At 34.6% G+C, this 17,331-nt stretch overlaps 1 protein-coding gene across 1 annotated transcript in view; it reads right to left on the minus strand.

The window, feature by feature from the left end:
• The window catches only part of LOC149806685 (uncharacterized), a 379,423-nt gene that overhangs the window by 267,436 nt on the left and 94,656 nt on the right, over positions 1–17,331 (minus strand). The window contains exon 6 of the mRNA XM_089956535.1: positions 666–750. Coding sequence (XP_089812661.1) covers positions 666–750 — 85 coding nt within the window. The remainder of the gene's footprint in view (positions 1–665; positions 751–17,331) is intronic.

A 17,331-nucleotide genomic window follows, 5' to 3' on the forward strand; every position in this document is an offset into this window, starting at 1 on the left:
ACAACACAGACCTGATCTGCCGGTGCATTAAGCAATGGCCAAAAGGGGTCTATGTTGCCTGTAGTTGGACTCAATGTGTAAGTGAGTATAAAGTATTTAATTATTTTAATTTGATTTTGCAGGTTTTGTTTCTCACAGGAATATTAATGAACTTCTTTAATAAAAACAAGAAATGTAATTATGTAGTAGTGATAAATCACCACAGTGCCTGAAATGACCTTGATGTCAAACTTAACATAGGTATGATGGATGATCTTCAGACATAAAGATACTATACTTATACCCCAACCACTGTCATTGTGGGATATTAAATTAGCATTTTACTGTGCAACATCTTCCCATTCTCTGGTAAAATAAAGACTAACATGGGTATAGGAAATATTTATAAAGTATTTAACTTTTTAATCTTTTCAACTTTAAATAATAATATTTTGTATCTGATTATTTCATAATCTCCAAACTAATCAAAAGAGCCTGATTGTAATTTGCATTTTTTGTAATTACTGTAACAATTCAGTCTCAACATTTCAAACATGCAAGATCTAATCAAAACCAATAACTGCATTTATAATCACTGCAATACTTGATGAACAGAACAAAACAAACTTGTCACAAAACTATTTTTTGTGTTTTCTACAATTACTGTAATAAGAGAGTTAACTCACCTTCTTTTCCTAGCCTGATACGATATTGGCGAAGTTCGATGGGGCAGGTACTCAAAAGGATTAACTGGACAATCTAGGCTGTATCCTGAAATGAGATATATCCCATGAATACCATGTCCATAAACAAAGATTACAAAACCCTTGTATCTAATATACACACAAAGCAAAGCTGTGATCTACCTAATATACCTACCTGCAAGTTCCATTAGTATGTCACATCTGATCTGCCTTATATACCGACCTGTAAGTACCATTAGTATGTCACATCTGATCTGCCTTATATACCTACCTGTAAGTTCCATTAGTATGTCACATCTCATCTGCCTTATATACCTACCTGTAAGTTCCATCAGTATGTCACATCGGATTCATAGCCATTACATTTATTACAATTGATTCTTTTTTCTTTCATTCCAAATTCTACTGTTTTTGGAATAAATATTCTTGTGAATTTATTAGTGAACAAAACAAAAGGCTCCCACTTTATCTTTCCTGCCTTTTATGTTGCAAGAAAGGAAAATACCTTAACATTTAGTTTAGTTTAAAAACAGCATGGACAGACAGATAAAAAACTTAAGTACAGATACCCACACGGATTGCAAAAGTATTTGCTACACTGAAGTCCAAGTAAGCAGTTAATTTAGATGAAAATATTTTGTTACCTACACAGATGAATTCCGAGATAACTGGTATGCCAATTACTACAATTCTAAATCATCATGCATAATAAAATGGTAAAATGGAGTTGACGAAGAAAACCCCATAAAAAGAACATATAGGCTTCAAGGCAATCATCAGACTATGCAGAATGGTTCCAGAATTATGCTGGTTACAATGATCTGTTGCAGTGGAGATTTAAGATTCATGGAAAAGGGGCAAAAACTCCATCAAAATTAGACATAAAACTTAAAAGACGAAACCTTTAAAACATATTTAATAGGCAATTCACCAATAAATTATTGTGTAAAGGTTGCACATTTATGCCATACAGACATGTGAATTGATAGACAGATGGAGAGACTGACATGGTTGGAAAGGTTATTACTGTCCCACATCTCGATATGGAGCCCTAATAAGCATATTACTTGTCCATGGTTGCCACTAAGTTTTAGCATCCAAGACTTAATTTAAAAAATCTACTTTGTGAAGAGTCCATATAGAACTAGCATTTTCATAGCTCTCATCAAGGAATAATGCACAATACATTTATGATTCAGAAAAAAGACAAGTCATTTTAAGACTTGGATACAAAAAAAAAACTGACTTAGGACCAAAAACCTTCAAGGCCAAATATATTAATCAATTTTTGCTCTGAGAGGCTTTAAGATTCTGGATTAATTTTATTAAAAGAAAAGAAATTTGGGATTAGAAAACTTTTCACTGGCACATGGGTTTCAGTTTGATGTAGTTTCACTTTATAATAAATCTGTTGTTCAACAGTGGAAGCACAAAGCCAGTTACTGTATAATAGCTACACATTCTTTACCGAAACTGCCAGAGGAAATATATGGCATGTAATGTAAAGTACATCATATCTCTGCAACAAACACGAGCCCCTCCAAGGAACTGACAGTCTAATGGCAAAAAGGAATTTCCAAAAACTCAAGACCATTTCTTTCTTATAACTGCTGAATGTTGAAACCATCTCTTGATATTCTTTGGTGATAGCAAGAATTTTAAATTAGCTGCTGTGGTAGATATATATTTGATGTCGGAATAGTGCCAATTACATTTAGGGCCACAAGACATTATAAGAAACTGGTGACAACCTCATGTTGATAGGACTTTCAATTTCGCAAGAGGAACAATGGCATAATTTTCAAGATGTATGCCATGGTAAAACATCTGGATATCAGACTGGCACCATTTCCATTTAGATTTGGTCTGGTTTGATGTGTTTTAAGATTAATGTTATTTTTTGGACAATTGATAGGCCATAAATGATGACTAGTACATTTGGTGAAGAAAGACCGTGGGAAGACCCTACAAAGAACCACTGACTCACAAAAAGGTATTGGCAAGCCTTTTCACATACATGTACACACACTGGTTGTTGCAAGACTTGAACCCATGCAGACAGAGAGGAGATGTGAGTGACCTGTAAAGGAAAGCATCTTAGATTATTCAGCTACATGAGGCCCCATTTACATTTAGAACCAACTATACATTGCAAGAAATCTTCTGGTGAAAGCACAATGTCAATGTTACCTGCTGTCTAGGGGAAGTTGAGGTAAGATTTTCAAGATGGTGATCCTGATGGCCATGCTGGAAGTCAGGTCAGCACCATTTTCATTTACAGTCAACTAGGCACCATAAGAAGTCTCTCCCATGCTGATATGACCATTCATTCTGGAGAAACTGTGTTAACTCAGATGGCTAATGTAGTGGTCATACTGAATGTGTGGGTGGGTGGCAGGCAATATTTTCATTTAAGACCAGCCAAACATTATAGGAAGTATTTCAGTAAGATCCCAATGTTGACACAGCCGTCCATTCAGGAGAAAAAACAGTAACTTAAGATTTTCAAGATGGTCACTGAGGTGGCAATATTGGACATAGATCAACACCATTTTCATTTTGGGGCCAACTAGACTTCATAAGAATTCAGTCTCATGGTGAAAATCACATATCAGGAAGAGTAGGGATAACAAGATGTACAAGATAGCCATTGTAGTAGCTATACCGAATCTCTGAGCGGTACCATTTTCATTTAGGACCAACTAGAACATGAATGTGTTAGTAAAGTTTCATGGCCATCCTCCTGGCTGCTTAGAAGAAGTGTTAACAAACTTGTGCTTATAGACATACTGGTGACCAACAGATGACAGACAACAGACCACCAATAAACTCTTTTTTATTTTTTTATTTTTATTAACTCCATAATAGGTTGACCACTGGGTCGGGGAACCATCCCAAGGTCACCTTACAATCAAACATTTCTGGTTATCAGATAATCTAGGGATAATAAATATAATCCACAGAAGAAAAAAAAGCACACACATGCATGCACACATGCATATGGCACACAATCTAAGTGACATGGACTTTGTGATATTGCAGTATTACTATTTTGTTCCTGTTTACCATCAAGTCAGATACAAGTTACATGTTCATTATTGAGGTCCATTTTTGAAGAAATTGGTCCTCTTTTTTATTTGCCTTAGCAGTGTATTTTTCAATGTTCTTATGCATTGCAACTATTTGCTTAAAAGCAAAAATAGAAGGATTTCTCATACTGAATCTGCAAGTAAAAATATAATATTTTTCCAAAATAAGCAGGAAATTACACAAACTGTCCAATTGTTCACTTCCTAAGAATGTTTCTTTTTTGGACAAATGTACAATATTTGGGCAAAAAGGTGCAAAACTTCAATAAAACTGTACCAAAACTGTGAAATAATATTACAATCATAAAAGAGATACTCAATACTTTCATTTTCACTTTTACAAAAAGTACATTTGTTGTCATCTAATATGTTAATTCTTTTCAGAAAATCATTAGTAGCAATTATTCTATGGATTAATTTCAAGTTAAAAGAGATCAACTTGGTATCCTTGGTACAGCATTTCACCCGGCTATAAATCACACCACTCCTCACTACTTATATTTTTATTAAATACTTGCATCCAAGTTTCTTGCTTTGCAGTGTGTTGCCTTTTTGCTTTTATTAATAGATCTTTGTAAACAAACTTGAGTGAATTTTGTTTTTGCAAGTTCATTATTTTATCCTCCTTCTTATCAAAATTATGTACTAAATGATTTTTTATGGCATCTTTCCATGCTTTTGGATCTTGGGATATTAAAGAGAAGTATTTCAAGAAATCATTGCTTCTAGTTTTTTGTTTTATTATTTCAAAAGGTATTAAATTACCATGATCATCTACTAGAGCATTCACAATTTCAAAACCGGCTTCTGTCCACAATTTGTATTGACAGAACATTTTAAGGGGAGGGACGGACAAAATTTAAAATACTCATAGATAGATACTTGTTAGAACTTTGCGATTCCTCTTTCCAATTAGATACTGCCAAAATAACATCTCTCCAAAAACTATTTTTAATGAACTTACTAAATTCTTCTAATTTCCTTCTTCCTAACTTCCAGATATCCTTTTTATTTCTGAGTATTGTTGTAGTGACTAAGTTCTGCCATGTTCCATTTTCCTTTTCCAGCAATCTTTTAACCCATCTTATCATAATATACCTAATGAATGAAAATATGTGTATCATATTTAGTCCTCCCTCATTTTCTGGGGAAACTAGTATATTATATTTTATTCTCTCTGCTTTTCCACCCCATACAAACTTAACTAATGTGTGATTTAGTAGTTTTGCTTCAACTTTTGCTGATGGGTTTGGAAGTGCTGAAAAAAGATGTATGAATATGGGCAGAACAAGAGTTTTTACAACAATTACTATACCAACTACTGACAGATGTCTTTGACTCCAGCTTGCCAGAATTTGCTTTGCCTTTGTTAGTTTCTTCATATAATTAATTTCCACCATTTCTTGTAAATCTGGAGAAAATTCTATGCCAAGAAGTGTAAAGTTAGAAGAGGACCAAATTAGGCTCATTTCGGGACCTATTCTTTCATTAGAAAGGTTCCTGATTTCAATCCAAATAGCTTTTGTTTTTGTTATGTTACATTTAAGTCCAGATAATAGAAAAAGCCTTGACCACCCAAAACACTCACCTACTATATATTATAAGAAGTCTTAGCGAAAAAAACAACCAATAAACTCATCAACTATATATTATAAGAAGTCTTTTAGCGAAAAACGATGTTGATATGACCATCCATTCAGGTGGAGTAGCAATAATAAGATTTTCAAGATGGCTGCTGTTTCTGCCATAATGTCCCTCAGATCAGCACTAGCTTCAATAAGAATCTACTGACTTCACAAAAACCCTATGTCATTATGATTTCTATTCAGGGGGATAACCAATAGCAAACTTTTCAAGATGGCCACTGTGCTAGCCATACTTGACATCTGATCCACCCAATTTTCATTAGGACAAATGTAAGAAGTCTTCAGTTCAAATTCCATGTCAATATGACCATCCAATCAGGAAAAGCAGCAGTAACCAGGTTTTCAAAATGGCCACTGTCATAGCAATATTGGATTTCTAAGCAGTACCATTTTTATTTAGGAAAATATAGAGCATTAAATGAATGTTAGTGCGTAACATTTTATACCAATCTTCTAAGTAGTTTTGAAGGAGCAGCAATAATAGATAAGTGCTAACACACAGATGGATGACGAACAATACAAGCCCAACAAAAGACCATCTGATAAGCTCTTCTAGTCTAATAAAAAACAAGAGTACCATGAATGGTACATTACCAGCCTGCCCCGTGCTTAATATTCTTCTATATAAGGCAAACAGGGAACAGACAGACAGACACACACTATGGCATAATATGCTCTGCCTTATGGAGGGCATATAACAAATGATATTACACCAAAGTTTCACTGTGGAACCATTCAGTTATATGCATAAACCTTATGTTGCAGATGTTAAAAGATCAGATAGAAAGGATCTGTTTCAACTTGTTTTCTAATCTTCCATTCCCAAAAGTCCATACTTACAATTCTTATAAGAGTCAATAATATAGTCGAGTTTCCAAATTATTGTTTAAATCCTACCATATATACTCCCTTACGAGTCAACTCCAACTGCCAATACCACAGACCATGATCTGCCATCTCATAATGTGTTGTTATCAATGTTGTTTGTTCTTCTGATTACTCGTAACAAGCTGCATAAACCCAGATCTACTGGTGCATTATGTGGTAGCTTGTTTAGTTTGAAGATGGACTTGACTTATAAGCAAGTATACAATGTAATCAGCATAAAGTTATAACTATGGAGATGTGATATATAACTTAGAATGGAGATGTGATATATAACTATGGAGATGTGATATATAACTAGAATGGAGATGTGATATATAACTATGGAGATGTGATATATAACTAGAATGGAGATGTGATATATAACTATGGAAATGTGATATATAACTTAGAATGGAGATGTGATATATAACTATGGAGATGTGATATATAACTAGAATGGAGATGTGATATATAACTATGGAGATGTGATATATAACTAGAATGGAGATGTGATATATAACTATGGAGATGTGATATATAACTTAGAATGGAGATGTGATATATAACTATGGAGATGTGATATATAACTTAGAATGGAGATGTGATATATAACTATGGAGATGTGATATATAACTTAGAATGGAGATGTGATATATAACTATGGAGATGTGATATATAACTAGAATAAAAAGCCTGCTAATGTAGATTATAGTTTAAGAAATCTGCATTAAGTTATGAAATGAACATTGTGTGATGGAAATTTTAAAAAATGAAACAATTTATGCTATAATTTAAGTCTAAAAATGAAACTTTATGCTATAATTAAAGTCAATGTAGCAATTCATAGAAAAAAAAAGAAACTTAAATAAAGGGGAGAATTACAAAAATACTGTGCATGCACACAATCTTGCCTTTGGAAGGATTGTAATTTAAATACATGTACATCAAATCTCTGTCTCTGGTCTTTGAAAAATAACTGTTCTCTGATGGTAAATTGGGAAACATTTCTATCTCAACCCTTACCTCCTAACATAATCATTCCACATGTTCTGCTTGATATAGGGTTCATTTATCAACAAAGCAAAGTTTAAATTGTCGATATGAAATGTATGTACCATATGAAAAGAGATGACTTCTTTTTCAAGATTCTTTTAATTTTCCCTCTCTCTTTTCCCCCATTCACTGTTTATATCCTTTTACAACATTTGTAAGGATTTGTGATAATGTGATTACATGTAAAATGTTTACAAGAAACTACTGAATAAGCAGTAGCGACGCTTTCCCATTGAACATAGTCATATCAATATATTCTGCACCTTTCTTCCTCTAGAAGTTAAAAAAATAACGGCCTCTTTACTGTTTTGGATCACAAATTGCAGCACAGAAAATCCATAAATTCTACTTGCAGTGACTGTTCAATTAATACACATCCATAATAATGAGCATTTCACTCATTCTGGACTGACATTGCACATAACAGTAACTGAGCCCAAGTCAAGGGAGGTGATGCACTTGGCAATTTTGGACACTCTAACTCTCCATTAATCCTTGTGGCAAATTATGAGAATTCAACCAGAAGTAAATTTTGCTAATGTATATTTTGAATTTTCATGTCATGTTCCAGAAAAAGCAAGGACAATTTACCCACTGAATATTCTCTTCATATCTGATCTTCAAGCTGTAAGCACTTTTTTCATGGAAGTGACAATTCGATTTTCTAGTTAGCAAGCTAATGGAGTATCCACATCCAAAATAAATGCAACACTAAATTACATAAATCAAGACTGTAATTAGCATTTAAAGCTGACTTAATTGATTCAGTACACTTAGTATATAAAATATTGAAAATCAGGAGGAAGTTTCCAATGTAGCTCCATCTACATTGAAAGTCAACAATGTATACAAGTTTGGATCATTGACCGCTACAGCAAAACCAAGAATACTCCTCCTACTCTGTGTGTGTGTGTGTATATATATATACACACACACACACGCAGACATACATACATACATATCATCTGAGAAACTTGAATTTATAACCTGGTATTTATAGTTCCATAACAATTATCAATAACCAATTTCTGTAGGGAACCAAGTGGCTCAGTGGTTACAATAAAAGACTCATGAATGAAAGGGTGTAGATTTAAATCCCACAATTAAGTGTGTATATATGGACAAGGCACTTGACTCCAACTCCCACTGCATTGTCAACTTACTTGTATTGTTATTCCATAAAACACCACACCAAATCATTTTCTGTGCTAGTTGAAAATAGCTCGATCATCATTACCAAAACTCAGTATCTACACTCTCAGCCTAATAATCTAAACCATTAGCAGCATCAACTTTCTCTTTTAATATTTTCGGAAAATTTGGCCATTGATTTTTCAAACCATTCCAAAGTTACTTTTGAATCTGGAAAAACCAAGGTTCCAAAGAAATGAGGGGAAATAAAATACAAAATCCATGAACAACCGAATGGAAAAAAGAGAACACATTGCCTTTATGTATAATGTCAGCCATTATGAGACTTCCACCTTGTTTGGTAATTTTACTACAAAAAGAATATCTGTGCTGTTACAAACACTATGATAATATTTAGGAGAGTTAAGGTACCAAGCACTATCAATGATATTTGTAAACATGTTAGTAAAGATAAATTTTGTGGATTTATCTTGATAAATGAATCCATTATATTTCGGAAGAATTTTGTATTGATTTCATATACAGTCGGTTAGCCCTACACTAACAAAGCGTTAATAGGGGCTTTATTTTCAAATGGGTATGTTTGATTTGGGTTTTTTTCAGGGCACTTTTAACACATAACGAAAATTAAACAATACTTGCCAAGTTGAAGTTCGATGACAATTTCATTAAACCTGTAGTACCTTTAGGGATCACATGAGATGATGCATAGGTCACGTGACTGGTCAGTCTTTGGTGAGGTCACAGTATATAAGGTGAGACCCTGGGAGGGTTGGTGGGCATGTGATGCCTGAGTGTACTACAGGTTCAATGAAATTATCATCCAACTTCATCTTTGTATCATTTAAGTTTCCAATTTTATTGAATCTGTACCCTCAGGGACCCCATGAGATATTTAGAGTGTATCCTGTGACAGAAGTATGGTTACAAAGGTTAAAAAAAAGGCAAATTACTCTGTATCATACATCATGAGAGACTATTATGCAAATGCAACTAAATGTGATGAAATATGCAGGTATGAAACTTAATAACAATGGGTTGGAGCTGATCTAACAAGGTCCAGTCTGAATAACAAGTCTAGTGAGATAGGTTAATGCTCCGACCACCTTTTTGAATGTTGCAGCCAGTGGTAGCTGGTCTTAATAATGAGTAGCCATTTATGTAGAGAAAGATGTCAGTACTGCTTGGTTAGGCTAGTTACAAAATAGCAGCAGGATAAGTAATTGTTGCTGAAATATCTGTTACTATCTCACATATAGTAACACTATTTCTCTCCTGCCTGACATGCTATCATCTCCCTGTTTTATTAGGGGATATGATGTCAATTCCAGCTTGTATAGGGAAGGTGCTGCTCCCCCCTTCCCCACAGTTTGTTCAGGGAAGTGCACTCAATCCCTCTAGAAATAACTATTACTGCTTCACAGGTAGCACCAGTATTTCTATCAATGTGAAATTTAATTGCTTCTTTCTTCTTCAGATAATGTGTGACAGCTTTCAGAAAGGTCCCAAGTGTCATCTGACCATAGACAACACATAGGGCATCTGTCCATCCATGTACATTTTGTACATGCTCAACAAGATAAGTGAGTGTCCCATGGCCCTTTCCTATGCCAACACTAATCAAATGTTTTGACATCTGAAAAAATAAAGTTCTGAAGCAAGAAATTTACTCTGGCCAAACAACAAAAGAAATAATGATATACCCGTATGAAATAATTAGGCGGATTCCACCTGGAACTTAAGCAGACTCCAGGCGGAATCTGCCTAAAATGTTAAAAATCTGGTTAATACAAAGGCGGAATGGAAAATTTGAGAAATTCAAAGATAAATCCATCTAGAGTCCGTCTAACTCTAAGATGGACCTTTGTCAAATTCCTGCTAAAAATACATCTTTAGGCATAATTTTGGACTTGGCTGATTTTCCTCCCACCATCTAGGTGAAATTAGGAACTTAGTCACTCAGACATCTATTATATGAAAGGAGGAATCTGGACTTAGTTTATTTTCTAACCAACATCTAGGCAGAATGATGAACTTAGTTATTTACATTAGTTAAATAAGGCATAATTAGGACTTGGCTTTTGTGTGTCTGTAAAGTTAAATGACTGAAAATATAGTGATATTTTGTGATTGTAATATCACTGACAGCTCAATAAAAATATCAGTAAGATATAGTAACATTCATTGTTTCTTGTACAATTTGAATGATTTTCAGCAGCATTTATATTTCCTGTTTCTGATAGCTGTAATTTTATTGTTTATTTTGGGCACAATTTATAACTTCTTTTCACAGCTTTCCTTGTTAAATTTCTTTTTCAAATTTGTTGTTGTTGTTGTGTTTTGTTTCACTTCAACTGGATTTAACTGCCCTCGAACAAGTTTTCATCTTTTTTTCTGTTTTAAAACATAATTTCGCTTTTCTCCTGACCTGAATTTCCTCAATATGGACCCATTTTTTAATATCGTCTCTGAAACTTTTTTAAAAATAATGCTTCATCCCGTCCCATTCCACAATGAGCTTTCAAATAAGTATTTGTTCCGTTTGTTGTTGAATAGATGATCGCTGTATAAAGCTTTCTGATTGGTCAAAAACTTTTAATTGCACTGGACAACAAATTTTTACAAAAGTCATGTTACTGAAATAAAATTAGTCAATTCTTATCAATTTTTATGTGCTGAACACGAATATGACAGTCAAATTGCAAAATTGGCTCTAGTTTTTTTGTAATCTGCAAGAAATTAATGTTTACATAACGAAATGCATTCCAATAGTAAAAGGTCAACTGTAATAGCCTACCTATAAAAAATCAAGTCATTGACTACATCTTAGATTTCTTCGCCTGTCTCTTGTACAGCTGTTCATCACTAACAATACCACAGTTGCTAGGAAAGAAATCCAAATGGGAATGAAGGAAGTGAATCTTTAGAGACATATTGCAGCCAAGTTTCTTATACTTCATCAACATGTCTTCTACTAGTTCCTTATAGTTTTCTGCCCTAACATTTCCGAGGAAGTTTGTAGAAACTAGGCGAAAAGCATTCCATGCTTGTTTCGCGTCACCTTCCAGCAAGTTGTTGAACCGGTCATCTTTGAAAAGCTCTCGAATCTGAGGACCCACAAAAACTCCCTCTTTAATCTTTGCTTCGCTGAGTCGAGGGAATTTTTCATGCAGGTATCGGAATGCTGGCAAAGTCCGGTCAATGGCTTTCACGAAGTTCTTCGTCAAACCTAGTTTGATGTGAAGGGGTGGTAGCAAGATTTTCTGAGCCTCAACCAGAGCTGGGTGTTGGATATTCTTCTCTCCAATGGCTACATTCTGCCTGTGAGTCCATTCCTTCCTCATGTAGTGCATTTCCCTTGCTCGGCTATCCCACTCGCATAAGAAACACATGTATTTTGTATATCCTTGCTGCAGTCCCATTAAAAGGGCAACTACCTTCAAATCACCACAGCGGTGCCAGCTGTACTTGTTATACTCAATGGAATTCAGTAGCTGCCTTAAGTTATCGTATGTCTCTTTCATGTGGACAGCATACGCTACTGGAATAGATGGAAGAATGTTTCCATTGTGCAAAAGCACAGCCCTGAGACTCAGTTTCGAAGAGTCCACAAATAGTCTCCATTCTTGTGGGTCATGAGTGATTTTTAAAGCATTCATGAGGCCCTCAATATCGGAACAGAATATCAGATTACTTTTTTTACTTTTCTTTCTGAAGAAAGGCTCCAATTGCTGGTGGCGCTTTCGATATGCAGTAATTGTGACATCTTCTTCTAGAAGATTCCATTGTTGGAGTCTTGATCCTAGCAATTCTGCCTTGTTCTTTGATAAGTCCAAATCACGAATCAGGTCATTTAGTTCTTCCTGTGTTATTCTGTGTGGGGTTGATGATGCACCACAGTGAAAATCTGGATCACTGCATGCTGATGGACCAGGAGAAGAACAGGTCGACTCACCTTTGTCTTCGTCAGATGAATCAAGAGAATATTCTGCTGGAGGTTCTGGAATAGGAAGTCCCTCACCATGTGGAACTGGTCTCAATGCAGACGGAATGTTTGGGTAGACTATTCTCGACTTCTTTCGCTTCGTTATTCCGCCGGAAAGAGGAGGAACCAAGCAGAAGTAACAGTCATTTAGGTGGTTGCTTGGCTCTCTCCACACCATTGGGACTGCAAACGGCATTGATGACCTTTTGCAATTCAACCACTGTGAAAGCTGTGTTGTACATGTAGCACAGCATATATGCGGAGCCCAAGGCTTGTCTTGGTCACCAACCTTGCATCCGAAGTAAAGATGATATGCCTTCTTCACTTGAGAATTGATACTTTTCTTCTGGTTGGCAAATGTCACTTCCCCACAAATATAGCAAAAATTGTCCGCGGTATTAACACACTTTCGAGGCATTACTGTTCTTTATTGTACGTAAATGGATAAAATAATAAGTTTTATGTAACAGTAGCTTGAACTGTCTCGCACAATGTCTAAAATATTTTAAATGCTGAACCTATCTGATTGGGCTTTATATAGTACACTGCTTACGTCAGCTTCAGCAGCCGCCTGGCATTAGTATAATAGGCCTACACATGTATAGTACACTGCTGACGTCAACTTACTTCAGCAGCCGCATGGCATTAGTATTGCATTGCATCAGAAAATGATGCAATCAACTGTGGATGATGTGAGCATGATGGTATTATGCAATGTTACATCATTATTCCGGATGTTGCTGCAGTCCTACTGGAGAAATTTACACAGTGAAACATAGAAAATGAGGTATATGAATATCTTCAAAACGAGAGCCAATACAAATTTTTCACGGTTATATTCGTGTTCGGCACACCAAAATACTACAGATTAGGGCCTTTTCAAGTCAGTAATGATTTCACTGTTGACCAGTGTTGCCCAATGAATCGTCGCGTAACAGAAACTGATGGGAAAGAGCATGTTTGCTAAACATGGCGATTCGAATTTTCGAGCGGGATGAGAGATTGAATAACCACTTGAAAAATGTGCGGCAATGAGAATACCCTTAACGCAAATTTGATGGGAACATAATTGGTCAATCTGTTTGAAAACTGAGTGCCAGGACAAGCATTTTGATTTTTGTGCCATAAAGAGCTTTACAGTAGCGGCTAACGTGCTAAATAGGACAAGGAATTGAATTAGGAATCAGGATGATTTCGAAGTTATACAACTCCAAACTGATTAACTTTAAGGAGGGACAACGTGTAGGTCACTGGTGGGAATTGTTGCCAGATATCCATGTCTATCAAAGATAGTCATATCTTTGTGGAATTTTCTTGGCTGAAAAGTAGAATCTACTTTCAATCTCGTGAGCATTATTGTGTATATTATCAAAATATTCTTGGTGTGTTGGAATTCAGTGTAAAATAAGAGTAATTATATCATGATAAACATTTGTCACGGCTGCTTATGGAACAAGACTAATTCAAGAGACTACAACAGCATCATAGTTTGTGCAATCAAAAATCCAGTCTACAGTACAAGTGATGTAAGGCAGGCTCCTAGCTTTTCTTCTTCTCATAATCAAATTGTCTCAAATGGATGCTTTTCTGTAATTTTGCATTATTTTCACGGCTGAATTTTTCAATGCAGATTAATATTTTATATTTTATATATGTTTATGTGTTCACAGATGCCTGTGCATATGTTCCAGGCTTGATACTTGGATTTTTAAAACCACTTAATTATTTAGTGTCAGATACTTCACATCATGTTGTATATACTGTATATGTTGTACATCACAGATGGAAGGCCTCAAGGTAGATTAGTTCTGTAACTAATTGAATTACCTTCTCTAAATAAAGTCATATATTATTATTATTATTAACTCCCATTTCTCTTGCCTTGGATGTCATATAATTACAACATCAGTATAATTGTTTATATGCACACTTAAAGGTCACCTTGCTTAATAAAGTCCTGTTTAATTCATATCCATTATTTATTTGAAACCTGCTGAAATGTCTGAAACACTAAAAAAACTTCAGTAAAATACTATATAATGATCAAAATTTTAGTGAATTCTTACGAAAGTTTTAGTCAATTTTTTTTGTGAAACCTTACACATATTTCAAAGAAATTTGAGTGAGACCTCAACATAATTTCAAAGAAAGTTTTGGTCAAAATATTTGTGAAATCTCACCAAACTTTAAAGTGAAATGAAAAATACTTAAGTGATGCCATGTTGGATTAGATTTTGTATGCAAGAAAGAAAATGGCATTGCCCCTTAGGACAAGAAAAACCTAGATCTTATTTGATAATGTCTGTCAAAATAAAATGATCCATTTTAAAAATTACTGTGAATATTTATCATTGATTCCCAATAATGCCTAAAAATCATTAGGCAGTTTAATAGAAATCTGAAGTATATCTTTTATGGTTCAGGCAGAAATTGCTTAAAAAATCCGTCTGAAATCACCTTGACATTTTCATTATTTGATGGGGTTTCTGCAGGTATTTCCATCTAATTAGGCAGAAGTAAAGATTCCGCCTAGTAACAGTAACTTGTGTATTTCGAGCTATATTGCACCCTGAATCTATCTAAAAGTGATAATAAGGGGAATCTAGGCTAAATAAGCGGAATAAACAAATTCCACCTAGTAGGCGGAATAAACTAATTCCATCTAGTAGGCGGAATAAACAAATTCTGCCTAGTAATAGACGGACTAATTTGCATATTTCGGGCTGTATTCCGCCCTGAATCCGCCCTGAACCCACCTAAAATTTATAATAAGTGGAATCTAGGCTTTAAGTGAAATCCGCTTTAAAATTCCATCTGGAATCTGGTTAAAGTCAGGGCGGAAGTTTTTGTATAGGTTAACAAGGACTGTATCAGCCTCACTGATTGATTGATTACTTGGATTTACGTCTCATGCGCCCAAAAGGGCTTCAGCCTCATTGTATCTCTTTAATGCTGTTTATTGTAAGCAAGAATGTCCAAGTTTATTCGGTTTATTCCATCTACAATTTACAGACTCCAGAAAAACATTGTTGTGCAAATTGTATAAAAACACTACTAAAACACTTATGGTAAAGTGGCCTAGAATCTGTTAAAACAACTGTGATGAGATTCTGTGTCTTCTCCACATTACTGCCTTAATGAACAATAATCACAAAATAACATGACCCTCATATTGTAAAATTGTTATAACTGGCTAATTTTTGAGAACCAAAATTAGTGAGTACTATTACCCTGTACGTAAACTTCCGCCCTGACTTTAACCAGATTCCAGGTGGAATTTCTAAGCGGATTTCACTTAAAGCCTAGATTCCACTTATTATAAATTTTAGGTGGGTTCAGGGCGGATTCAGGGTGGAATACAGCCCGAAATATGCAAATTACTCCGTCTATTACTAGGTGGAATTTGTTTATTCCGCCTACTAGGCGGAATTAGTTTATTCCGCCTACTAGGTGGAATTTTTTAGTCCGTCTACTAGGCGGAATCTGTTTATTCCGCTTATTTAGCCTAGATTCCCCTTATTATCACTTTTAGGCAGATTCAGGGTGGAATATAGCTCGCAATATGCAAATTACTGTTACTAGGCGGAATCTTTACTGCTGCCTAATTAGATGGAAATACCTGCCTAAACCATAAAAAATATACTTCAGATTTCTATTAAACTGCCTAATGATTTTAAGACATTATAGGGAATCAATGATAATATTCACAGTAATATTTAAAATGGATCATAAATTTTATTTTGACAGACATTATCAAATCAGATTTAGGGGCAATGCTATTATCTTTCTTGCATACAAAATTTAATCCAACATGGCATCACTTAAGTATTTTTCATTTCACTTTAAAGTTTGGTGAGATTTCACACATATTTTGACCAAAACTTTCCTTGAAATTATGTTGCGGTGTCACTCAAATTTCTTTGAAATATTTGTGAGGTTTCACAAAAAAATTGACTAAAACTTTTGTAAGAGTTCACTAAAATTTTGATCATTATATAGTATTTTACTGAAGTTTTTTTTAGTGTCTCAGACATTTCAGCAGGTTTCAAAGAAATAATGGATATGAATTAAACAGGTCTTTATTAACCAAGGTGATATTTAAGTGTGCATGAAAACAATTATACTGATGTTGTAATTATATGACATCCAAGGCAAGAGAAATGGGAGTTAATAATAATAATAATAATATATGACTTTATTTAGAGAAGGTAATTCAGTTAGTTACAGAACTAATCTACCTTGAGGCCTTCTATCTGTGATGTACAACATATACAGTATATACAACATGATGTGAAGTATCTGACACTAAATAATTAAGTGGTTTTAAAAATCCAAGTATCAAGCTAGGAACATGCACAGGCATCTGTGAACACATAAACATATATAAAATATAAAATATTAATCTGCATTGAAAAATTCAGCCGTGAAAATAATGCAAAATTACAGAAAAGCATCCATTTGAGACAATTTGATTATGAGAAGAAGAAAAGCTAGGAGCCTGCCTTACATCACTTGTACTGTAGACTGGATTTTTGACTGCACAAACTATGATGCTGTTGTGGTCTCTCGAATTAGTCCTTGTTCCATAAGCAGCTGTGACAAACGTTTAACATGATATAATTACTCTTATTTTACACTGAATTCCAACACACCAAGAATATTTTGATAATATATACAATAATGCTCACGAGATTGAAAGTAGATTCTACTTTTCAGCCAAGAAAATTCCACAAACATATGACTATCTTTGATAGACATGGATATCTGGCAACAATTCCCACCAGTAATCTACACTTTGTCCCTGAAGTTAATCAGTCTGGAGTTGTATTATGCTTCGAAATCATCCCAATTCATGA

This window comes from Sinohyriopsis cumingii, chromosome 1 (genome assembly GCF_028554795.1).
Source record: "Sinohyriopsis cumingii isolate HCF-2022 chromosome 1, ASM2855479v2, whole genome shotgun sequence".
Classification (NCBI taxonomy): Eukaryota; Metazoa; Mollusca; class Bivalvia; order Unionida; family Unionidae; genus Sinohyriopsis; species Sinohyriopsis cumingii.